Raw genomic sequence first — 26,861 nt, 5'->3', positions numbered from 1 at the left:
GTGTGCCAGGCTACGTTTACCTTCGTACACGGAAACCTGAGGCTTGTATGCATGCGTGTATGTATGGATGTATGTATGGGTATGTATTTGTTGAGGGTATAGGCTGTTCCCACTACCGTGTCCCCCGACGACTTCTTGTGCGGAACAACCTGCAACCGACCCTCCTGTCTGCCTACGCCGGTATATAACCCGAGATGAATATTTCAATTACAAACTACGGAGTCACGCACCCTGCGAACACGTGATAGCGGATAAACTTTTTGGGAAAGCAGCCGACGCCTAGAGCTGTTTGTAAAACAGTTCTAGTCGCTGCTATTAACCAAGCAAACGTCGGCAGTCACGTTTAAACGCCTCGAGTTCTTGTCCCGATTAATTATCACTCTTTGATTATTTGTCAATTTCACGCCTGGTAGGTATGGTGGTAAGAATTAGACGAGGGAACTCTTATTAGTCAAATGACTCGAGGGAATTGGATAAGACAAAAATAAAGGAAAAAGAATAACAACACATTGTGGAGAAAATTGTTTAAACAGTTTGTGCTGACGTTTGAATTCCAGGCGATAACGAGTTCTCCGTTCTTATACACTCGATGTTCGAGCCTAATTAACTGCCTCCTCTTATGGCGAGGGTATTGGAAAAGAAAGGAGATGAAAAAAGGGACGTTTTTTCTAGCAATTGAATGCGGTGATTAGTTCAACCGTCGTCGGTCCGATATTGCGTGTCTACCCGATCTTCTCTCATTCTCTGGATAGGCACGAATTATACGAAAACTCCTCCAAGTATCCAATCAACTGCGTATAACGACTAAAATCACTTCCATTTAACCTCATTTATTTCGAAGCACCGTAGCCGAAAAATCTTCCTAGTAATTATGGGCCGTGCGCGCGGTTTCCGTTATGCCAAACTAGACGTACAGCTACTGTAATTCGACAAATTGGGGTCGGGATAAGTGCATGCAGGCGTAATAAATCGACCATAAGTAGAAACTTGAAGCGGATAACCGACTCGATATTCGCCTCGCGATTCAGGCCTATAACTACTGTAATCCCCCCGCGACTTCGACTTCTTATCTATCCGCCACCACACTGTGGAGTCTTTGCGCGGTGAAGGTTTCATCATTATCAAACTGATGGATTTCAGAAGTGGAGGGAAGGGAAGGGTAGGAAAGTCACAAGAGGGATAAAAAATTTCGCAAAAAAGTATTTCTTATGTGACGAGAATCGCGTGGAAAACCCGGCCTGTAAAAATAACTGTTTATATACCAGTGCTGGTGAAAACGATTGATGATGATCGGTGGCAGTATACCTACACAATATTGACAAAGATGTAGCGTTAAAATTGATTAAAGCCGGAACTCTTTGCCCGGCTGATAATCTCGTTCACCTTACACAGCGGCGTCGAGACGCCTTGTCGTCGTCTTCGTTGTTACACAGCCTTGGCATTTTCCTTTTGTATCGAGGATACAGCTCCCATGTAAACGCCTATGTATAATACATGGACCCGATCTTACGTACCAACACATAAACCAACTGCACCAACTTGCGGCGCCGTTTACTCGTGACTAGGAGAGGCTGGTTCGTATACCCAGTCGAACTTTGGTCCCGTTATGAAATTGACCAACGGAATCGTCTGAATAGAATTCCCCGAGGGAATAGGGAATAGGGTTAGGGATAGCTGGGACAGGGGTGGGGGTGGCGAAGAGGCTCGCCTGGATTTCAGGAAAATCCACTTTCGGCGCAGATGAATTCCGCGGGATCACTTTTCCACCTACATCCTCCTCACACTTCACACCCTTCGCCGTCTTCCACTACCTTCGTCTCTTTTCGCGGATTTTGTTGATTTGCCGCCGAGCTTATATCCGACGAATTTCAAAAGGCGGTGTGGGAAGACCCTTCCAACATTCTCGCTTATCCCATTATCGTTTCTCATTGTGTCGGATTCACCTGCTGTGCGAACCATCTTCGACGAATATTATACCCTAAGTCCCGTAAAAATCACGGGATACCCGTGCACTTGAAGCTTCTAAAAAGGGGGCGACAGATTTTCACCTCGCGACAACATGTTCAAGATCAAGGTTCGTACTCGATACGAGTCGGCGATCAAACGTAACCGAAACCAGCGCGTGCAGGCGGATAAAAAAAATCAATAATCAAGGTCGAGTTCGTGCATAGCGGTTTTCTTATCTCGGTGGTGTTACAAACATCATTCGTCGCACTTGAGCCGCACTTTCGAGAGAAGTTCGACGATGCAACGTAAACGTAAACGGCAGATTAATGGCCTCGACGTGACATTTCTGGCTTCTTTATTACGCTCCTCAGAGGCATAGCCCCGATGTTTCGGCTTTTCATGGGATAGGATACGTGTTTGTGTCAAGTAGCGAAAGAATAAGACGGAAGGAGGGGGAAAAACTACGTTATACCACGTTGACTGAAAGTGTCTTGACTTATTTCACGCCTCGAATCATCCGTGAAGATGCGGGCGTGGATCGCGGGCGACGTGGAGCGATTATTACGATCGAAAGAAGTGACATGTCTGATCGCGAGTTGACCTCGATTTAATATGCACAGCTGTTATTAATCCAACGCTTGAAAATGGAAAATAAACTGCGCGAGTCAACTTATTGACGCGGAAAATGCGTCAACTGACGAATTTACACGAATAAAAAGTAAATCATTTAGTGCTTGTATGTATAAAGTAGGAATTGTAAATCGCACATTTCCAACGAAGCGAAGCTAACAACATCCGGTGTTACGCGATGCGAGACTGAAATTCTCGGGGATGTTGCGTCACCGTCTGGGTAAAACTCGACGGGGTGAAACTACCCTGAAAAACACGTGACGATTCTCATGCGGATGAACGGCGGGGACGCGTGTTGGCGGTAGCTGGGAGGAAATGTGGGCTTATATTAACAGTCCAGATTCCTGGAAACTTCGAGCCGTTCAGCTTACACCGAGGAACTCATGGGGAGAAACGGGGTATCCGTATCTTATAGAAATGCCACGAAACACGCAATACTTTTGCGAAATCCGCATCTGGGGGGGGGGGGAGGTAAGACAAGAAGCGAAAAGCAACGCTCCGTTACCGGAGATGCCTACGCATTCCTTGAACTTTCGACGAGCTTGCGCGTAATTCCATCCTAGCTATCCCAGAGGCGTAAAAGTGAAAAGCTCCTGACCCTGCACACGTGCCGAATCGTACCCGCAGCTTCAAAGCTCGATATTTCTCGTTGCGTTACGATAATTCTGTGATTCTCTGAAAAATTTAGAGAGAGAGTGCGTCGTCTTCTTTCGAAATTCAGATATGTAACTCTGGGCCATCGGGTATCATGAAAATCACATCAAAGGGAGTCAGTCGTTTCTTACGAAGTTCTCGCATCTTGTTTAGTTACGAAAGCTTGATGGTAAGAATTTTTCCCGTTATCGTCTGATATTTGACGTCGGCATTATCTATACTACCCATAAAGAAAAAGTTCCGGGTAAACAGTTCCGACGTAACTTACCATATATCAATTTACCCTGACGTAAGAAATTCCATCTTCTCGTGAAAGACGCCGGAGCAAACAGCAGAGGTCAAAGTGAACTTGAAAAGTTTAGGTATTGCCTTCGGAACACGGTCGTCGGAATAAAAAAAATAAGCAGGACGCGAATATATTTGATCGAAATTTTATTCATCGATGCAATAATGGTTTTCAGTGGCTTGTAGTTTAGCCACTCGATTAAACTTATTTCGCCACAGGTGCTAAGTCAAGAAAGCTTGGATAATGACGTTTTTCATGAAACGCAGCGGCATTCAACCATGCAGAGGGTGGCTGTCAAGGGGGTGGGTGACACCCGCTGCAACAGATGTTCCCGAGTGCTTTGTTTTTTGGTTAGTCTTTTTGTTTTTCCTTTTCTCTGCCCTTTCTCTTCCACCCTTTTCTATTTTTCTACAAAATCCCGTCACGTGTCCACAGCCGCGGTTCAAAGCACGTATATTATTATTATGCACGTACAATACGTATTTTCACGCGGAGCTTCTTCTCTGCCTCGTGCTTTGTACTCTACGATTTGCCTCCCGCCTTTTGTCCTTCGTTCGTATACGAGCCGCTTCATTTCCGTGGTTATTCTGAAGTTTGACATAAAAAAAAAACAAAAAAAAAAAATCTCTTTCCAACAATTTATACTCACGATTACGTTTACATCACATTACTTTCACACGTTGCCAAGTGATTATTTGCGAAGATGATGATTCGTTAGATCCAACCTGCATCAATGATACTTTCGTACGTGACGTTATAATAGAACCCAAAGTGGAAAGTGAAGCGAACAATAAAATTCGTAGACCAAAACAGTGTTCAAAAAAAAAAATATTTGTTTTCGTTTACTCCTTATGATACGGAGATAATTACCCTTCTTTTTATATTCGTTGGTGATAAACCTTCGTCCGAAGATTTTCCTCGAATGCGATCCTGTTCGAAAGCCTTCCACCAAAGATGAAGCCGGCTTAGTCGAAGCAAACTTTGTCTCTAACTAACCGAAAGTAATATCAAGTTTCGCATTGCCCCCAAATGATCTTTCTCGTCAGCTCTTTCCGTCCCCGTTTCTCCGGTCTTAACCGCAGACCGTGTTAACTCCGACAACCTTGCGCAAGCTCATGATGTTCTATCACATCCTTTTGGAAACTGAGACGATTCCTTTTCTTTGCTAAACACAAGTAAACGTCCCAACTGTACGTAAATATAAGCTACGTATACTATCATGAACTATACTCAAATAATGAACGTCGAAAAATATCGCAAGAGCGTGCAAACAACTTGTAAAACTTTCAGCGTTGCTTGTGAAAGAAGAAAAAAGAAAAAAAAAAACAGTCGCATCAGGTTGCAATTTCGCTACAAGTGTAACATACGTATGTAGGTGTATGTGTCGAGAGTGTCGATTGCCCGTGAGTTATAACGAGAATCTTGTAAGAAACGTGGCGAATTTGTTCTTCCCTCTCTTCGTCTTTTTTTCCCCATCGGTATCTCTCGTCCTCGTCGGTGAATGGAGGTGAAAATATAGTAGGATGCTCATTGATTCCCTCGGCAAATCCTGGCTAACCGTGACTCTGTCCAATTTGGCGATGTCGGTTGTCAGTCTCGGTATATACACTCGTATATAACGCTAACAAGCCGCGGATAGAAGACGCGTGTTATACCAAGTAACACAACGCTGCACGCTGACAAGATCACAATAAAGTGGCGACCGACGAGTTTCGACATTTTTATTGATCAAGACCAGCCCCCTATCTGATTTACCGCTGATCGACGACGACGCCGCTCTCTGACCGTCGATGTATACCAGATTCGTAAGCTGCTGTATGTATGCGTGTATGCGTATACGTATGTCGGAGTCGACGCGTTCCATCGGTCTCGATCGATCGCCAGTCCTCGTGTCTTTCAGAATCAGGCTTAGCAATAGAATTATCATTTCTCTCTAATCGTTTCCCGTCTCCCCGAACGAAGACCCAAAGACTTGTCCAATGGCTTATAAAATACATGCCCGTAGAACAAGATATACAGAAGTAACGCATTTCCATAATCGCTCGATTCTTGTCGCTACCTTTCACGGCAAACATTTTACTGTACCGTCTATAAGCTGCACGGCCCTATAACCGTAACCAATATCCGTAAAACGCGTTTAATTTCGGCCCGAACAAGAAAGAGAAACAGGTGGACTTAGGATTGTATAGAATTATTAGAATTATTGCACTAGTAGCTGATCGTCAGACTTACCGATATTTGGATGCTGTAGTTTTCTGCATATCCGGGCTTCTCGTTCAAGTTTTTGAAAATCTGAAACATACGAGACGTCTTTTTATATTACTAATATTTCCCCTGTCGAAACGACTCTTCTCGGCAGTCGAAGCGAACAATTTTGACGAACGAGGGAGGGCTGATTATTTTTCACGCTTCACAGGTAAAACGGCTAAAAATTAATTCCGCAGAGCAAATAAGTCGCGTTGTAATTCAACTTGTGCAAATTGACAATCAGGAGGGCTTTGTCGAGGTCTCGTCTTACTCCGAAGGTAGCGGCAAAAAGAAGAAGACGAAGACGACGAAGAAGAAGGAATCGGGTTTGCAGCGGTATAACTAACGAGGTTCGATGGAAGCGCTTTTTGCCCCCGCAGTCCCGGTACTAAGCGTTCCCGTGTTTCTTCCTCGGAGAATCTTACGCTTCCACTTCAATCTCCACTTCATTTACCATCTCAATTTCCGTTTCATCCCTTTCACCTTTCCCATACACAGGATCCAACATCCGATCTCTGGCTCATCAGGAATCGATCCGTCGATCGGTTCCACCGGGACGTTAAAGCTCAACGACGCGTTTCCAACCGCCCGTGACCCGGTAATAAAAACTCTAAAACCTCTCGAAACGCCGCATCGTAATCAAACTTTCACGGCCTGTATTCCGCGGCCAATTTTCTCACGCGTTTATGAAAATTATCATCGGAACGATCTAACGATCTGCTCCTTCGTACCAGGGAGGGTTAGGGTGCGAAGGACGTTTGATCCCTGCAAAGCTGTGCGCATTCTTCCGCAACATTAATTGTCAAAGTATGTGTTTTTTCTCTCTCTCTCTTCTTCTTCTTTTTCATCCCGTGGCTCAACGGGGAGAACCATTTGCCGGGTCAGTGCCCAGCGACAACCTGCAGGATCATCCAAGGCACCGAGAGTGGCGAACCCAGCGTTTCTCCGTCGGTTTTAGCTCCGCGAAATTTATGCCTTACCTAGATTCTCGTCTTCTTTTTTTCTCGTCTCGTTCCATTGTGTACAAATATCTTGTGTCGCAGCTCCTCCCGAGCTGTACAGTGTTCTTTGTAGCAAATTCTCTTCTCTCTCTATCTCTCTATGTCGTATCCGAGGTAAAGCATATCATTATTATCATTCCGTTTCTCTTCTTTTTACCTCTTCGTCATTTTCATACAGCTATATTGTCTGTATTTCCCGCCGTCTTTTTATACCTATGTACATAATATAACCTGCGTATACAGCAGGTGTACACGACAAATATTATACTTCTCGTGCTCGAGACGCGACAATGGCAATATGTGTGCGTATATTTTCATCGAAACATCGTTCTCCAAAGCTAAAACGCACACTCGAGAGACTTCTGCGTAGACGGCCGACTTCCAGAAACAGAAACGTGATATTTTTTATTTACTTACTCAGCGAAGTAAGGTATTCGGAGAATTCGAGAGACTTTTTCAAGAGAATTTTCCGATCGGCATACCTTATACTTTAGCAAATGTCAGATTTTACGTAATCTCGTTCATCTCATACACGTACGAACGGTGCACGATGTTCCATAAAAATAAAAAGAAATTCACCCCCTCGCGTCTTTACTCTCAATCATTCACACAATACGCATAAAGCGATCGAGACTTTCGCTAAAGCGACATATTTATACAGGGTTCCTAAATTCTTGGCACCTCGTCGTTCCTCTCGGTGAGTTATCAAGGTGGTTACTCGAAAATTTCTGCGAGTTATTCCGTGCGGGCGACCTTTACTTTCACAAATTGGTCGTTTTCCAAGATCTCTCTCTCTTCAAAGTTGCGGATCAACAGCGCAATCAGCGGTTCGTTTGAAAGCTTCGCTTACGCCGACTGCTGCACGGATCAATCAACGCGTATTCGATAATGGATTCACTTCCGCTATATCCTCGCAGAAAGAATAAAAATAACGTCCCGCAAGTGTGTAAGGTACAAGGTGAAACCGACCTGTCGATACCGGGTGGCCGTTGGAAGTTCGTAAATGAACTTTATTTCCGTTCTAATTGAACTGCGGATAAACGTGCGGCGTGGTTTACCAATGCAGGCAACGCTCCAGATCGTTATTCGGGCCTTTTGGAGACCGCTCCTTTATGCATGTATGCATGCGCATGCCGTACGGAGTTTGCTGGATACGTATATTCTCCGGCCTGCGTAGTTTGAATACGATAGTGGTGGTCGGGTGGTCGGGTGGTTGGGGCGGCGTCGGGTCGAGAGGGCACTGGGGCAAGGCCGACGCCGACGCCGACGTCGTTTTTTGCCGCCTTCGACCACCCCTGCACCCTGCACCCTGACGCTTTGAAACACTCGCGGAGAATAATTTGTTCGAATATTAATCAATGCGATATTTATTTTCGGTCAGCGCCGATATTTTTTACTCTCATCCCTCTGCGGCCTGAATTTTGCTCCGGTTTCAGTTTATTCCATTATTTCCCCTTTTTAATCCCTTTTTCAATTTCGATAACAGGTCGAATATTCTACGGTATGAAATAAATTTACATCTTTTACAAAATCGCATGATAGATAGAACGGGCTTTTCCACGTCAGATAGACGAATCAAAAATCATCACCGCCGTCTCTGTTTCAATTAGCAAATTTTTTTTTTTCAACGCTACTACCTAATCCCGTTAAAATATTCTCGTGAATTTTTGTCGGATTTTCGTTTTCTAACCGTCAGCGAGTTGTAATCGAAGGCAAACATTTACCGACGAAATGAAAAGTGGTATGAGATTTTTTGTTCCTTAAAAAAAATGTATATATATATATATATATATATATATATATATATATATATATATATATATATATATATATATATATATATATATATATAAAATTAAAAAAAAATTCCATCTCCGTCACTGCGGTAACGAGAGTGGTTTACACAATATAGACTGTTACTGTATACAACTAAAAAACATTTTCAACAGGTGAATGTAATATACAAGTTACATTAGAAAACTGATCGATCTGAAAAATTTCTATAGTTATTTATTTTTATTCTTTTCTCGTGCAATTTTTTTATTTGCTTTGTTTGGATAGTCATTCGTTTTCGTGCATCACTGCCATTGATGCGATACTGAAAGAATTTTTTTTATTTTTTTTGTATTTTCTGGAAAAATGTTGATGTGAAAAATCCCATTAAATAAATCGATGATAAAATTGATGAAGCTAAACACAGCGTGAGATGAAAAATCGTGAGAGATATTATTCCGCGACAGGTTTGGTATCGAAAAAACTTTGTACAACACGTGTGTTATTAGGTTTGTATATTTATAATGTGTACAATATTATATAAAAGAGCTGTTTCGGGGGGCCGATGTCAGACATAAATATACATACATGTATATATGTATGTATGTACGAGTATATATACGCAGGACACGTAACGTCACCTCTGACCTTTTCCCTCTCATCCAGAGCTAATAATTTCCTCTGAAAGCATACTCAGCCGGAGTTTGCGAGGAGTTGGGTTACGAATGAACGCTTTTCGTTGTAGGGTCGTTAATGTAATAACGCGATCCCGAAACGAAGCCGGGTGGTTTCGCCGCTATGGCAACCCGAAAGTTCTTCGATATAACGCGGTAGAAAAATTGTCGCAAAGCATCGCTCGGAAAGCGTCCCCGAGTTCGACATGCTCACGATAATTATGCCGGCGATTATATAATGTTCCCGGCAGAGTGGCGATCGCATTTTCTCACGAATTTCAACACCGGCGTATCAGCGCTGATCGAAAATACGTCGAAGCACGGTTTCTCAAAGTCTCTTCATCTCGTCGCCTCGATAAATGGTGCAACAAATCGTTAAATTCGTTTTTCCAATTTTCTTCCACCCGCACTCGCGCGTCTCGGACCCCGACCGTGGAACCAAACTCTTCCCAGCTGCTATGTACGCACGTACGTGACCCGGAGGCTAAATTTGTCGACACGCGGCGACCGACGAGAGACACGCAACGCGGTCGCATGACAGACCGGAATTTCTTTTACCGGAACGAGACAAGGAAGAGATCGACTCGCTTGGATTCTCCTCCGACAACAGCTCGAGTTGGCTAAGGTTAGGATCGGCATGCGCCGGGCGAAATGACAAAGTCACCACCATCCGGCCCATCTGCCACTGCCGATTCTCGTCGGCTCATCTTCTCTTCCTGCGTTTCTCACGTTTATTCATTTCACGCATCGACGTCGAGTCCGCGGAAACTGCCAAGAAAACATTCGTGTATTTTCAAACGTTTCTTTCGGCATCTCGCTAGACGATTGCAGAACCATCTCGCTATAATTTCCAATTACAGATTACGTAGATGAAACCACGCGTGTCGGAATTCAATTTTTCCCCGTCATGTCCGCCGAATTCCTCCACCTCTCCGCGGGGATGAGCTTGTTCAAATTCCTGAAATTCGTCAGCTTTGATTAAGCGTTTTTTTTCCCCAACCCCGTGCACTCCGAAATAGCGTTCGAAAAAGGCAACGGCACGTAGGTCTGTATATCCCGGATACCGTTCGGGTGAACGAGGAACTCGGTTAATTTTTATGGCGTGTTCTCCGCGAGCACGGTGACCTCGTTTAATATTTCAGGATTACCAGTATAATTCTTGCGATCGTTGGCTGCATCGATCCGGTGAAAAGAAGAGAGGCGCAGGGGGGGATAAGGGGGGCTATTAAAGCAAAACGACACGGCATCGCTCAAGCTCAAGCTTGGCCAGGCTGCTACGTTTACTAATCAATCCTCCAGCGTTACGAGCTTATTTCCTCCTCGATCTTTCTTTTTCCTTCTCCTTGTTCCACCGTGCCGAATCTCACATTGGCGAACACCTATGAATCCGTATACACGGTCCGGAAGCCGTCCCGTCTAGGGGTGAAATAATCTTAATGGACTCGACGACTGAACCTTCCGCACAGTGTAAGAAATCTAGGGATAAAATTTAGCGAATTGGGCCAAAGGCGAGCCGAGGCGAGTCAAGAAATATTACTGCCCGATGGTCATAACTTGGTAGGATCGGTTGGTCGCGATCCGTATCGATCAACCATCTGAGAAGGGCTTCTTCGTCGCTTACCCGATAAATTTAACGAGGGGTAAAATTCATAACGAGAAAGACAAGTGGAGCGTGGAATAGACGACCAATTCCAAAGCTAGTATCAAAGTGCGTATGACAAACTAAAGTTGTGACGCGCAGCTGGGAGAAAATTTGATAAACTCTTGGTTTACAGGTCTGCGAAGTTGCGTGGCTGTAGTAATTATGTTACGATTCGAGGGAGTGTGTAAACTGAAGTTTGGCAAGTTTTTCCGGCAAACTCGAGCGATGGAAAGGGCAATAATAATAATAATAATAATAATAATAACAACAATAACAGCAATAATAACAATCTGAGAAAGTGGTAAAGTAAACCTTTCGAATATAACACATCGTATCGATGTGTGGATAATGTATGTACATGCATTATACATATATGCATTATACTATGAGAAGCAGGAGCAGGACGTCTGCGTATATAACTTAACTTTGAGGGAAAAACTGCCTTTTCACGAAATTTGATACCGGCCGCCGCGCCGGGAAAAGTTCGACGATTCTTGCCTCGTCAAAGTTTCTTCTCGTGTTTCTGACTACCCAAGTGAAACTCGAAGTTATTTGTTTGGGAAAAATTTTGACGAATGGAAAATAAAAAGAGGCATAATTTCTCCTCCGTATACAGGGTATATATTATGGGTATAGACCGGACTCTGTCGAAGACATCGTACGGAACGGAACCCAACTGCGTCCTAACTTAATTAATTGTAACGTAATATCGTTTATCGGATGAGTTTACACACCGTATTTCTATTCATTGGATTAGCCTTCATCTGGCTTCGTTTACAATCACTTTGGTCGGTGGAAATTTTATATAGGCGAGCCGGCATCCGTGCCAATCAACGATAAATGCGTCTATTCATTCATTTCCGTAAAATTATTCCAGCTGGACGAGGTGAAACGTTTATTTACCTCGAATCATTTAAAAATTTATGCTACGATGAATGTTTACTCCGGAAGGCCCATCGTTGAAATTTCACCAGATTCCATCAGTCGAATGAATAATTCAAACCGTCGAAATTACCTGCACCGCGACTCGTTACGTAGCGATAAAGAAGTTCCATCGGGAGGCGAACAAAACAAAAAAAAAAGAACTTGATAACGAATAAAAATGAACCGCTGATGTATGAATGAGTAAATGGAACGTCGTCGGGTATTTCTTATAACCCGGTTCAAACGAGGCTGTGAATATAAGAATAGGAATATTTACAGTCACGTGACGGAGGTCCGTTAATTTCCAGCTATCAAAGTAACATCTACACAGAGTCGCAACACCGGCGAAACGGCGTACAAAGGAAAATCTGGCCATTAGTCAAATTGTATTCTACTTCCGTTCCTCGCGCTAGTTGTACAAGGCCGGTATTTATGTTTTTTCTTTTCTTTTGTTTTTTTTTTTTCATTACATTTTTTAAACATCATCAACCGAGGAAATTAACTTTGTAGATCCTCGAGCTTCTTCGTTTTCTTATTCTTCTTCTTCTTCTTCTTCTTCTTCTTCTTCTTCTTCTTCTTCTTCTTCTTTTTGACGCTGCTCGAGTTGTCGCGAATACGTTTTTAATATAGATTCCTGCACACGGCGCGAACAAGGGTTGATTGGGAGGGGTTCTCTTTCTTCGTATGACTATATATACCCGGAGGGTGACAGCGGGAAAGAATTGGTCGAAATTTATGGCCCGACTTTGGATGCGATACTTCTCTTGTGTAATACACTTCCGACGGTGTATTATCAAAGGTCTCGGGATACGCCGACAACCTGTAGATTTTAGGAAACTGACAAATCGTCGAATTCCCGGCTGCAGACAATCCCTTACCGCCTGCAATCGATTACTGTCTCCTTCGAGTCAATTTGCACCGCAGGTTGCTATATACAATATATACATATACATGTATATATGATATATACACCAAAACGATCGAGAAAGAAAGAAAGAGAGAGAGAGAGAGAGAGAAATGCGAGAAAAATGATTTGTTCGAATTACATCTTACCTCTGGCCGAGAGCTTTTTGGTGTTGATGATCTTCGCCGCGAACTCGAGACCCGAACTTTTCTGGACGCATCGTCGGACCACGGAAAAAGCTCCCCTGAAACAAACCGGATGAAAAATCGTGATTAGTTGGCTATATGAGAGTAGTAAAAAATTTAGATGCGCCCTAGCACTTGTGATATAAAATGTATTCGTGCTCGGTGAGAACAGATTTTCTGAAGGTCGGACCGTAAAATATTCTCTCACATAAATAAATTCGTTAAGAGTATCGGAGCCTTCCGACTCTACGAACGACAGTTTCAATTCATTCCGAAACGATTGAATCGTTCGGTGGGACGTGCTTTTAGCCTGAACTAGATTGCGAGACGTGGATTTGTAACATCTAATCGGCGTTGTAGATTAATGTTAATTCATTCCACGTATTTCTCGACAGCTGACCGTGTAACGGATCGCATGGCACCTGGACCGTATCAAAGCTGAAGGAACGATCGTCGATCGGTCGACAAGTCGGCTAGGTAAGTAATATATCGTAAGAAATCTGTTCACATGGTTGAACGGTATATAATTAAATTCATACGGATAACGAATGCATCGTCGTTAAGTCGCCGTCGTAGAGAAATAAATAATACTCGTAATTCGTTCTCACGGATGAAGAAACCTTCTCCTTCCCATTCAACGTATCGTTTAAAAACCTATAACCACCCCGGTTTACTCCTTCGGCATCCAATTACACCCATCGGCGACCTCCGGCAAAAAGTCCAGAACTCTCTCACTACGCATCACTCTTCGAGATGAGACGATCACGCGTGTTCGGATTACGAGTTGCGACGATAACGACGCGAGCCGAGTTCGCAAGAGATCCTGGAATCACGCCATTAGACGTTCGTTCACTCCGCAGCGTGCAGGGTGTACCAAGTCGTCTGGCGTTAACCCTTTCGTCCTCTGCAACAGTCGGATGCTCCGCGTACCATCGAAAAAATTTCAATTCCCTACCCTTGTCACAGTTTATTTACGACTTCAAATGATCCGTGTTAATTCGTACGACTATTACACAACCCTAACAGGTCTTTTTGGGGGAATTTCACCCCAAACGTTACACGCGTATATGGATATTCAATTTTGGGAACTCATTGTTGGAGCAGGGTATCAATTTTCACCCCGTGTGACCGTTGTGCGTTTCTACCGATGCCTAAAAGTCTAATTTTCGGTAAGAATTATCGAATGTTGATAGTTTTTTCGATTTTACATCCGCCATATCGGATTCGCGCGACCTTGGATGTAGAAACGATCAAAGTCTGACTTGAGATTCGTGATCAGCGACCGAAAGTATCCCCGAGTAGTAACGAAATTCAAGCCAAAATATTGAGTTGAAAACTGTTTGACCGAAATGGTTAAAGCGAGCATCCGTCTACAGCGATTAGTAACTGCAGAGAGTGCAGAGTGAACGAATCAGCTCCATTAGCTGACGACGGTATCAAAGCAGGCTGAAGTCAGTAACGTTAGCGTAAGGAAACTACAGAGTAAAAAAAACATCTGTATTTGACAATTTTAAAATGACTTTCGAGGAGTTGGCTTTTCAAATTAACCCTGGTCATTTAAACCTGTGGAAACTACCATATCACTTGCCCGGGGTCACCTGGACCCCGGCCAACTTTGAACCGTTGTTACTGTACAGAACATCACGTTGCGCAAAATTTAACAATTCAGAAATAGACTCGAATCTTAGTTTTATCAAAAAACGACGGAGGATGTGGGAAAAAACTCTTGGAGCAAAAAAAGTAAAACAATACGCAATACATACACGGAGTCTCTGTTTTTTCAATAATTCTTCATTTTACTTGCGCAAACGTTAAATTCGGTCCTAGGGTCAACACTACGTTTTGTTCGTACCGGTTTACTGCGCGAATATGAGAAGTTGCGATTTTTCTCAAAGACGCATCGTTACGGTAAGGTTACCAAGTCCGTCCTCGCGGAAGCGATCGTGATTCGTGGGTGAGGGCGAGGGTGATTGTGGGCAATCGTACATCTATCGCGGGGTAATTAGGTTATAACAGGCGAATGCAGCCGGCTCCGTAACACCCGATGCTAAGCGCTTAAACCTGGGAAGGCTGAGCCGAGCCAAAGGCGAGGCAAAGCCCCGGATGGAGCTGCTTAAGCGTCTCTACGTCCCGCAGAGCCACGTCGCAGCCGTAATGCCCGCAACTTGTTATATCCGCGCGCGGAGCCGGCATTGAGCCGCTTTTCCGCAAATCCTACAAATTACTTATAATGCCTGCGCCGGGCGGCCGAATCGCCGGGACATTTCACCGCGGACCGAGGCCGGATGCCCATTCGTGATCAGCCAGGCAAATGGCGCGGGTTTAATACACTTGCTTGGTGCAGATACGCGTGAATGTGAGAGGAATCCGAACGGCGAAACGCTTGCCGAGTGGTCGACGGGGGACAAAACGAGAGGAGAGAACGCGGCAGGGCGTTACCATGACCACCAATCGTTGATGCTGCGACTCGCGGGATCTGCCTTTTTCTTTGTTTATATATTTTCACTTATTTTGCTTTTTCACAAATCCCCCCCTTTGCCGTTTCATTCTTGCTTTTTTTTCACTCGAAAGAGTCGGAGATACTCTCGTTTGAATTTGTCGAGAAATTTATCTTGCGAATATCCACGGCGGTTCTGGGTACCGTGTCGAAAAGTAACGAACGACGAATCTGGAGAAGAGACGGGAGTAAAATTTCTCCTCTCAATTACAGATGTAATCGAGAAGGGAGAAGAGATCCATAGATCGTTACTGCTGCAAGCGTTAAGTCGAATTTCGAAGGTTTCGGGGGGATGAAATAGAGCGAAATTCTACTCCTGTATCTTCTGCATATATCTCGTGTCTCGGTTATTTCTTACTTGTTCGGGACGTACAGTCGTAAATTGATTAAATAAACCAGCAGACTTTAGTTTTAGTTATTATAAATCGAGCTGCGGATATTGAATCGTGCAAATACACGAACGAGGGTTGAAAATTGTGAAATTCAAGCCCGTCCTGTGTATTCTCGAAGTTCGAAAAACTCTTCCTCGTGCCGATATATATTCGAACTTTTGCAAGCCAAAGATATTGCCGGTGCGAAGGGGAGGACGGGCTTTCAAATCGATTGTTTCCCGACCGAATCCCGTTTCTTATACGGGGAGGGCGGATTCTCGTTCGTCGGATCGACGCATCGGAGTGAAGTTAAACGGCCTTAAATCAGCCTCTGCAAACAACCCGTTGTTTACATCCCAAGCATCCGAATGTTAATTGAATTCGTCGAGCTTAACGGGTCGCAGCAGAGGCGACAATACCGATTCGGTTGGCTGCGGATCTACACGGGGTTGGATATTTGCCTGAGAAATTTGTTCACCCGCTTGTCGCGCGTAGAAACGAAAAAGATAATCGGATCGTGAATATTCTTCTTACGTTTCTTCGATTTATATAATAAACTAGAGTTGCAACACCTACGGTGAGTGCCCATAACAATAAGTAGAGTAATTATTGGGCAGACTGATAGACAATACGTTTTGATCAAGTTATGTTTTTTTGCTCTGTTGTACCCTTGTACCAAAAATTGGTATTTTTTTTTAACGCGAAGACTAAATTAACATCCGTTTCAATGCTAGGTGAAATTTTCGAACGCAAGTGGCGACAAATCAACCGCGACGCCGAAAAGTGGAGGAGACGCGCAAGACTGTCGGCACGACTTAACTTCGTCCCGGTTTTCTTCCTCGTGTAGGTACAGGACTAAGCCGTGGTCCCGGTTACTATCGGAGGGTGAGATTCGCCCTGGTAACCACCAAAGCTGCGTCTCGCAACTTTTATCACGAACCCAAGAGGCCTGCAAGGCGGCGAGTCGAGTCGAGTCGAGGCGAGGCACGTATTTTTATCTCAGACAGCCCGGTGTAAATTTTGCTGAATATTTTCCCTCCAGCTTCGGGCGAAAAGTTAATGGAAATTTGTTCTCTTATCCGAACCTTTTACCAAAAATTACCTCTCGCCTACACCGTCGAAGGAAAAGAAGAAAAACAAGTAAAACGGCACGCTGTATAACCGATGAAAATTACACTATCCTAGATCGCGTTCTCGGCCGATGTTGTTCGATGTAAGATTTCAACCCCGCGGCAAATGTCCCGAGGCGATCATTTAGCAGAGCCGAGGGATGATTTTCGTTCAGATAAAATTGGAACGAGGGGCAAAGTTCAGGTTGACCCGTTACGCGTGTCGCGTTATACGACTAAATGTCGGTCGACGTTAGTACGAAGGTTCAAAACCTACAGGAATAGTTTCAGTCCTCGACAATTTATCGCAACAAGTTTGTTATCGTTCGGGGTTCGGACCTCTCGGCGTTTCGACACTTCGAATCGACGAATGCGAATTCGTTTTATTCCGACGAGCCTGGAAACCAGGGAAGAAATTTTTTATTTTCGTTCAACTAAAAAGTGATAAAATTAACGATACGGAACATCGAATGAGAAGTCCGCGCTTTGGTATTCGCCGTAAAATTTGGTAAAATCGCGAAACTTTTTTTTTTTTCTCGTCTTCATTCGCACACGCGTGTGTGTGTGTGTGTGTGTCTGCGTGTCGAGCGGGTATTCATCGGGGATCCAACCAAATGCCTCGAGCCTGCGACGCATCTTCGCCCCAAAGTTGCCTTTTGAAAATTCGTTGGATATTCGCTGGGGCACGGCGGAAGAGGAGGAGCTTTTCCCTGATCGTATCTTATCCCGATTTCCCGCATGCAGCGGCTCTTCCTATTAAGAATTGACGGCTCTCTTATCTCGGCGGAATCCGCACGTAGGCCGGGCGAGTGCCAGGAAAGCCTCGCACCCTCGTTTTTGGCTATGAGGGGAGGCGAAAGCGCGGCTTGCGCTTCGAGCGAGGAGGCGAGACACCGGCAATCGTAAATATATTTTCCCGAATAATACCGCGAGGCCCCGGCAAGCGGTAAGTCTATTTTCTCTCCGCCTCCTTGCCCGGGTTTTCACGTTTTTCACATTGCCCCAATATCGCGCCAAGTGGGGCGGAGATGTCGGCCGAAGAATAAGACGACGGGGAAATAGAACCGAGATTAATCTACCTCGCCTTGACCCTCCTCGACACCCTTGACTTCGGAAACGGGTTACCTAAATTTTTGCCTCCGAGTGACGTCATTGTTATACAGTCTTTGACCGTTTCCATAAAATATGTATTGATCGCGGGTGCGAAATGATCATTTGTTGTTGTTTTTTTTTTTTTTAACCGTCACCGAGGATAAAAACTACTCTTTTTGATTGTGGTTACAATTTGATTAATCGGTGATACAGATTGACGTTACCGCCTTAATTTACGAAAAAACTTGGATGAACAGAATCAATGTTGCAATAATCATGAAATGTAACATTAATAAATGTGAATTTCCACTAAACGGTGATTCGTATCACATTTTCTCAAATATTTGAACCGTTAATTTAACTATACCCATTTTACTAAAATTTGCTATTAATTAATGAAGATAATGAAGTTTTTCGGAGTGCTAAAATTCTTCGGAGAATATGTACAGGGTTTTGTTCATCTTTATAGTCTCCCGATCCTCAAATTTACACTTCAATTATGCTGTATGTTCGTGTAAGAGACAATAAATTCGACCTCCGTTTTCCCTAGCCTAATTTCAAACAGGTTGTTTCGTTATAACGAGTATATATCGTGCCATTATAACCGAGTTACGTGATTACAGTTGTTCTACCGTAATTGCGTAAACGTCGAGGAGCAAGGAAGAGGGAGAAGAACAGCGAGAAACAAGCATAACGCGGGCTTATCGACCAAACTTTTATGTCTGGATCTTTCCCTATTTTTAACGCCCGGCTCTATTATTCTAGGTACGATCCTTACAGGCGGGCTGATACGCGGCCGATCGTTAGACGCGAAAAATAATGGCATATTTAATTTGCGACTGCCGTCTATTAAAAAATTCAACATCGAATATCGAGTAGCCTATAATGTATAAATGTTTACTTTCCGGTTCATTGAAGCTCCACGTGCGAGTTACGCTTGCTGGAAAGCGGCAAGGTAATAGAGGAAATGTTTTCCCTTTACGAGAATTATAAGAGGAGAAAATAAGTGCGAGCCAGTCGTTTCGCAGAGTCCCTCGACGAACTTTCAGCTAATATTTGATGGCGGGTACTTTGCCTTTGTGAAAATGGAGCTAAAAGAGAAATAAAATGAGAAAACACTCCGACCTTCCTGCGGGCTACGTGGTTCGGATTTTTTTTTTTTTTTTACTCTTTCTTTTTCTTTCTTACTCTTCCATTTTTCGCTCATCGACGGTCATCTTTGCGGGCTAAAAATAATGCTCGGTATATAACGCTAGCGTAGTATTTCGAAATAGAAATTAATTTTCTACGCACGATCGAGTGAAGCGGTACATTATTGCTTTTGCGTAAGTAATAATTTGGGGTAAAGTAACGCGAATTGGAATAAAGCGGATCGAATATAGGTGCATATTTAACGTTCCCATTTTTCTTTAACCTTACGCCCTGTTCTTATACCTATAGTGAGGAGGATAAAATAGAGCCGAGCTCACTCTCGTTACTTGAATGATTTATTTCTTGTTTCTTTGGCCGCTTGGGAAGCTTGATTAAGACGAAAATACTCCGAAGTTATCCTTATAGTCACAGGACTCTGTACGCCCGAGTAATTTTAGGGGTTATGTAATCTTGGAGTAGGTCAGAGTGTCTTATTTCTTTAAAGCTCGATCGCGAGATGATTATTCAACCGTTGAATCAAATACAACCTGGGAGAATTTGAAAAAAATCTTATCCAGAATCTGACAGCTATTTTTATTTGCAATATCAAAGAATGCGAGAAATATTGCGTTCCGAAAGTAACCTAGACTTTTGCGTTTCTGCCGTTCGAGGAGGATCCGTTTTATACGAACTAGAATCTCGAATGGAGATATAAGTTTCCTCAAAATAAAATGATAACGTAGAGGGTACAACGCCATTACGGAAGACAATAAAGAGGGAAAAGATCTCTCGAGGATTCGGGATTATGCCAAAATTTTCGACCACAAGCGCGTACGAATAAGGTGAAGAGAATCTCCGTGTGTCGTGAATTTCGATTTTTCCTCGTCCCCCGTATTTGTTCCTCCCCTAAAAATTAGCCGTCGAGAAACAACGTTTGATCAACAAGCGAGGAGCTTGCCCTCGTTTCCATAGAATATAGACTCGCCGCACTCTCTCTTTCTCTCTCACCTCCGAGCCCATAAACGACCCTCTCTTTCGACTTAAAATTTTTGCTGACCCGGTGATAAAAAGGAAGATACCTCAGATTCTTCCTCTCAGAGCTTTAGAAGCTCCCCCTCCTCCGCCTTCCTTTCATCCTTCTCCCCCTCTTCTTTACACTCGCGGAAGTCGTGACTTCGACACGATTCGCTGACACGTGCCGGGTACAGGGGATGGTGGATCAGTCGCGATTGATCATGGAAGTCGGGTGGATCCAAATCTCCGTATCTAATTCGTATTCTTCGATTTTTTAATCAGCCACCCCTCGCCTTTCCTTTCGCAGATTACACCGGCGAATAACTTTGATCACTCACACTTTCGTACGATTCCTTCATTCGTTTTGCGACAGAATCGCGGTAGAGTTCAGAGAATTTTCAGGGGATTCATGGGTTCTGAAAAACTCACAATCAGTGAAATTTCAAGGGAATTCGTTAAATCCTCGTAAAACTCGCGGAAAATATTGGAAAAAAATATTTCTCTGCTGTTGTGTCAGAAAAATTCTTTCAACTTTACTAGCAATAATCGACGACAAATCGAATACAGATATATTTCACGTAGTAGAACGAATAGTTATACGACACCATTTTCTATAAGTTGCCTTGATCATTTCCGAGGCATGATACTAAGTATCATCGGTGAAAAAATGGCAGGGTATTTTGAGGAAATGGACTCTGAAAGTGAGGCAAACCTCACGGTATATTTTATTTCGATTTCCGTTGCCACCGTGGAACCGAGATTGTTACGGTAGTATAGCTCCAGTATAAGGTGATTCGCTAAAGTAAACAGACACTACAAGTTACGGTATACGTCGTGGAAATAGGTAAGACGAGAATTGAAGGGCAGAGAAATTTAAAACCATCGGTTCGATATCAGTGGACCAAGGAGAGAGCGGGTGTTTCTACCATTCGAGAGCCCCTTTCTCCTCCCTCTCATCCGCACCCCGGTTCAATTTCTTTCATTTCCTTTTTTTTCCGCCAATCTTTCTCCTCATCTTCTTCAGAGGTATAACGAGAAGGGTGCCGAAACGTATAATATAAACGAGTCTAAACAAACAAACAACCAAACAAGCGAACGGACCCGGGTAAGTTGGGGAGAAGAGAAAGGTAGAAAAAAAAAATGTTAAAAAAATTTTAAAACAAACGAAAGATAAAAATAAAAATAAAAACAAACCGAGCAACGAGAAGGAAAAGTAGCGGGGAAAATACGAAGGAATAAAGAGGGAGCCGGGCTCAAAATTAATTGTGACTGACAAATGGCCGCAAGCCTCTGTATACCTCGGCTATCTTCTCAGTTCTTACCCTCCCTCCTCCCCCAATTCAGCTGCCCGGTAAGCGGCGAGTACGCATTGTTTTTTCTTCTTCGCTGTCTCTGTTGTTCGGTTTTGGTTTTTGCTTCTTACTTTTCTCTTTTCTCTTTTCTCTTCACCTCCGCCTCCCCCTCCTACCTTTCGTTTTTACAACTTTCCTCGGAGCCCGCGGCCGACGAAAGAGGGAGCATTCTTTTTGTCTCGGAGCTCAAAGCTGCGGCGAAATCTGAGGCAGAGAAGCGGCATTGCGAGCCGATCGATGCGCTCGGCCTAGTCGTCTAGGGTTGTAGATATGTATCTTTGCACGTACGTATCTCCCTCCCTCACCCTTTGCGGGCGTGTGACACGTGGTGAACCTACACACACAGTCTTCCGAGTCCCGGGCTGCTGTTATGCGCAGGGGACCAAAACCCTAACTTTGTCTTTGAGGGAAGTTATCGCGGAGCTGCCGCAAAATCTGATGCAGACGCAAACGGCAGAGGCCAATTTCTGCAATTTTTTCAGGACAGTTATTGCACGTGTCGTCTTAATCATCCCCGCAATGGAGGGGTTTCGATTTAGCCGCGGATATGCTGTGTGCAATAATTTTCACGAATACGCGGATACGTACGCAAATGTCTTTCGCCAGTGAAACTGTCGTTGGGACCGAATATTGGACCGGGATTAATCAAAAAGTGGTAAATAAATGACTCGATAGAATTAAGGAGAAAATTTTCAATTTTGAATGAGCCAAAAAAGTCTGATCCGTAAAAGTGAAGCGGAGAAAAGACAAAATGTAAAAAATTCAAAGTACGTAATAGGAGGCCAAAATACATGAAATCATGAAAGGAATAAGAATAAAGCAAGCCAAAATGTAAGATCGTCAGAAATTTACTTTCTACACGTTGAATTTTATGTTAGATAACTCCGTACTTTTGCAATTTTTAAAATCTTGCAACTCTGTGGGTAAAATCCCTTTCTATACGTCAAACAACTTTTTTGGGTCGTGTGATTTTACGGACAGCGATGCTGATATCCAGATCGGAGTCTCTCGAAACGGTTTCTGCGTCTCTTTTCATTACGTATATCTTGTTCATCGTTATTTGAATATTTACAGTAAAACGTAACAGCCCGTTATAACTGACACGAGCTTACGCCATCTGTCGGATGTTCGTGCTCAGACGATTTTATAATTAGGTATTTACAGGCAAGACGCGATAAGGTCCAAGGGTCGAGTGGAATCCTCCTTTGAAATTTCTTTTTTTTTTTATATATCCACTAAACGTATCGCTTTTAGCCACTCATCTCTGCTGACCCGCGCTTCACTTGAACGACTTTTAATATGCGTGTTCGAAGGGTATCCGAGTTGATTTCCGATCCATTATGTGAGTCAGTAACTGCATTTCACCAACCTGCAGTAATAATTATCTTCCACCTTGGTTTTTAGAATCGATTATATAGAATAGTAGCACCCTTTTTCGACTAATCGGCACATTAGAAGCTCGAAAAACACATTGAACAGGTATTATTCTTTTAACCGCATTCGTCGCACCGACTTGAAACTGTTTCGAATTAACAAGTCGGCACATTCCATTCTCGTTACGTTCGATATCGGATTTTAATCGACGCGGCATAAATCAGAGCGAAAAAGTAATTTCTTTAATAGCAGTTGACTAAAAAATCATATTGCAATCCTTGATACGGAACGATTATACTTTTCCGAATCTTACAATTTCGCAATGACAACGGAATTCTTCTTATCGCGTTAAAGACCCAATTTTTCTCTAGAAATTACATAAACGTCTGCGCCGTACGTGCGGAGAGAAGTAATTCGAATTATTTTTACGGCTGCACCGAGACGACGCTTGTAGCGACGGGTTGCATATTAAAGCACATAAAATTTACTCGCGTCTAAATTATTATTGCTGCAAAAAAACTAAACATTTTGTTGAGACGATCGAGGCGAAATGTCGAGCTGTTTCCAAAAGTCGGTAAAAAATTGTGTACAAACCGGCATGTATTTTCTTCCCATGATCCTCTGAATTTTCAAAAACAATTCCGGAAGGATGTTATCCTGCGCAACAAGGTGGGGCGTGCAAATGTCGCCGCGGATGCGGAGGCACAGCGAATGCGCCGTTCATAGGTGACTCTGGGTGTGTGGAGAACGCGGAACGTCGACGGGGAGAGGGGGGCAGTTTTCGTCCTGGGGCGGCGACGCGACGGGTCGATACTCCTCGTCGCTGACGATGAGCACCCTTGCCGCCTCCGCGGGCAGCCGACGTGACGTACGCCGAGCTGCCTACGGCCCTGAACACTGTCCAATACTTGATGTTCAAACAGGCTTCGGGTGGGGGTGGGAGCGTACACCGAGAGAAATTTTTAGTTCCGGTTACCGCTCGGTCCTTGACTATTTTCATTTTTGTGAAAATTAGTTTTATAGCTCTTACCGGAAAGTCTAGTAGCCGTTGCTATTCTTTCTCATTACGATCGCCGTTGCTATATTTTTGCAACGATAAATTGACGTTAAAGCCTTGTTTGACTAAAAAAGTAGAGTAAGCCGAACAAACTGATTTTGCGTTGCAATAACCAAAAAAGGATCGACGATAGCGCAAAATGGTTACGCACACCTCGTTTTTCGCAATTCCAACAATATTCGAACAGTTTGCTTTTAACGATACCTGTTTTACTGAATTCTTTTTGGTCACTGTAACAAATGAAATTTTATCTCAGTGTAGAAAGATTAACCCTTTGAATCATAGTGCTAAGTATTCTTACCACCTGTATTATTATATCCGTTTTTTGTGTGTTTGGAGAACTTTGAAAATATATTTATATGCGGGTTTTTGCTGTTTCTAACAGTGTACCAATAGGTTTTCAATACTCGTGATTCATTATCGCGATATGATGCGTGTTATTATTGTTAGAAACAAATTTATTGAAATAAAAATCGTGAAAATTGAAGGAATGCTTCAGTTCCGAGAAAGTTACCCCTCTACATATATACATCTTTTGCACAAATCATGAGTTTTTGGGTTCACCGATTCCGAATCTGAAATCGGATTTAAAAAATTAAAGATGGATCCAAAACGGCTGATGCAAATTTCAAATTTTACCGAATCCGGAGAAAAAACCCCCGCACAGAGTTTTTTTGCCGTATTCGATCAGCAGTCAACAAAACAGTTGACAATTAAACCTGGATGCTAGATTCCGACGTGTGTGCGATAAAAAAACGCGACAAGTCAGAATGTAGAGAGATGCAAAGAGAAGTATATCGATACCGCAATTTATAGAATCCTCGGAATCCTAGCCACATACGAGTAGATTCCCTGCATTGATTTCGCCGATTCTGTATTTTGATGTTCCCTGCTTCGACCTTTTTGCGTTACAAAATTCTATGTTACGTAAATAAATTTTTATCTCTTTAATAATTCGCCGCTGTTACCCTCCCGTGTTCTGATCTTTCTGTACTTCAACCTCCACCCACGCTGAGCCTGCCGCTGCCGGCGTGTGTAAACAGAGGGTATTTCTGACCGAAGCGAGGGTGGAATTCACGGTCGTGTGTCGTGCGTGGATTTGCAAGGCGGTCGGCCGCATCGAGGGATTAAAAATCATCCCTGTAATTTTTGGTTGAAAAAGTGGGGGGAGATGGGGAAGAATTTCGCCTTTGCCCAAGTTTTAAAAAAGACTTTTTTTCCTCTCGTTTCCGCAGAGGGGTGGATTCCGTGCGGATCGACTACCGGGTCGTCGGATGGCGCGGCGTTGCGACGCCGCATTGCCTCGGCATTATATCTGTACCGCCGTGAGGCGCGACGCTCTTTATATGCCTCGTAAAATAGTATTGTGGCTGTAATATAAACGTGTAATCCTAGGCACGTGTGAGGTGATGTAGCCTTGCATGTGGCCCGTTAATTCTTATTCACAATCCTGAAAATTTTCTCATTTTAAGGCACGAGGTACATTTTTCACACACCTGGAAAATCTGGAAAACCTGGAATTTTATGGGGATTTTTAATTTGTTCTTGGGAAAAACTGATAATATCGGTTTTCCGTCGTGGAAATTAGAAATGATTTTTTTGAGCTAACAAGTTTACGTTTTCTCTCCCCGAAAACAAATTGGCTTTTTAAAATTCACTTTTTTGTACGTTATATTTTTCTTTGATTCGAATTGAATTTGAACCGAATATAGAGTCAATAAGCTGAATAATTTAGGTTTTAGTAATTTACCAGAACTGGAAAGATGTCGGGAAAAACTAGGTTTCAGCTCCTGGAAAACTTGGAAACGTCGTGGAATTTTTTTCCCAAAAATTTGTGGCTACCCTAAAGGAACTGCACATTTATCTTTTACTTTTTTCGAAACTGACATCCCAATTATATCGGTAAATATTATTCGTGTAAATCATAATTCTCCTTACTTAAAGAGAACTTACATACGATATACAAAATTTTGTACCGATAATACATGTATGTATATATTGTAGAATCACAAAATCGTGTCGTTTATAAAGGTGATTTGAGAAAAAAAAGAAAAGAAAGAAAAAAGGTCGCATTGCACAGCTGAAAAGTTTTTCACATCAGCAGCTCTCCGTGTATCTAAGTTTCAATAAACTGAAAACCAAAAACAAAATCTAACAATCAAAAATCCCTTACTTGATAGAAATCGATTGAAACGTGATATTTTTCTATTCTGATTATCGCCGGTTGAAATTTCGAGCAAGATGTATTATCAAGGAGTAATACATGTATGTACGAAAATTTATTGCGTTCCTAATTTTTGTCTCTTATATATTTTTGTCTTCCTTCCGAGCGGAGTGTGAAAGGCAGCAGAACTAGGTTGTAACACGCAGAAATTGACGACCGTCGGCGGCGAGCGATCGTTAACCGAGGAGTTGCCCGGGCGGCCGGGCGACCGCCAACGTTTACCAAAAGGAAACGAAACGAATGCAAGAGAGAGAGAGAGAGAGAGAGAGTGTAGGAGGCGAGGAAAAAGAGAATTAGAGAAGAGTGGAGGGTCCGGTTATAGACGCGAAGACATAATTTCGTCCCCTTTACTCGGGGATCCCGAGGGGCTCGTAGCTACTGTTCAGGGAATATTTTCAGGTATTTTCACTACGCGAGCCACGCGATGCGATGCGACGGTTAAAAGGACTGCAACGTAACGACACCGGCCGAAAAAGCACGCGGGTGAAAATGGAGCGAAAACGAAAAACCGTAAAAAAGAGAGAAAGGAAAAATAAAAACGCCGAGTGGTGCAGAAGAGCGCCGCACGGCACTTGCACGCCATTCGTTTTCATGTCAGGCTGCGGATTGCTGAGCGAATGCACCATAAATTTCGTCGGTTATTACCGCGCCCATTGAATGCACTAATAAATACCAATTATCTTTACAGCCCTTTTACCCGCAATTTATTCATCCACCGGGAGATATCGCTACGAAGCAAATCACCCCAATTCCTCGACTCACTGCGGTACTGT

The 26,861-nt window shown here is 43.3% G+C and overlaps 2 protein-coding genes across 25 annotated transcripts in view; one reads left to right on the top strand and one right to left on the bottom strand.

Annotated features, from left to right (window-relative positions):
• LOC124302354 (uncharacterized) overlaps positions 1-25,801 on the top strand; it is a 51,494-nt gene extending 25,693 nt beyond the window's left edge. Inside the window, exons 3-4 of the mRNA XM_046758470.1 lie at positions 13,263-13,344; positions 25,100-25,801. Of these exons, the coding sequence (XP_046614426.1) occupies positions 13,263-13,274 (12 nt within the window). The 3' untranslated portion in view covers positions 13,275-13,344; positions 25,100-25,801. The remainder of the gene's footprint in view (positions 1-13,262; positions 13,345-25,099) is intronic.
• LOC124302276 (calcium/calmodulin-dependent protein kinase type II alpha chain) overlaps positions 1-26,861 on the bottom strand; it is a 96,170-nt gene that overhangs the window by 43,275 nt on the left and 26,034 nt on the right. For all 24 annotated transcript variants that reach the window (XM_046758346.1, XM_046758253.1, XM_046758275.1 and 21 more), the window contains exons 2-3: positions 12,832-12,926; positions 5,750-5,809 (exon numbers count right to left, since the gene is read on the bottom strand). In XM_046758346.1, coding sequence (XP_046614302.1) covers positions 5,750-5,809; positions 12,832-12,926 — 155 coding nt within the window. The remainder of the gene's footprint in view (positions 1-5,749; positions 5,810-12,831; positions 12,927-26,861) is intronic.

Source organism: Neodiprion virginianus, chromosome 1 (genome assembly GCF_021901495.1).
Source record: "Neodiprion virginianus isolate iyNeoVirg1 chromosome 1, iyNeoVirg1.1, whole genome shotgun sequence".
NCBI lineage: Eukaryota > Metazoa > Arthropoda > Insecta > Hymenoptera > Diprionidae > Neodiprion > Neodiprion virginianus.
The sequence above is the reverse complement of the archived record's forward strand: the minus strand, read 5'-3'. Positions and strand labels throughout refer to the sequence as shown.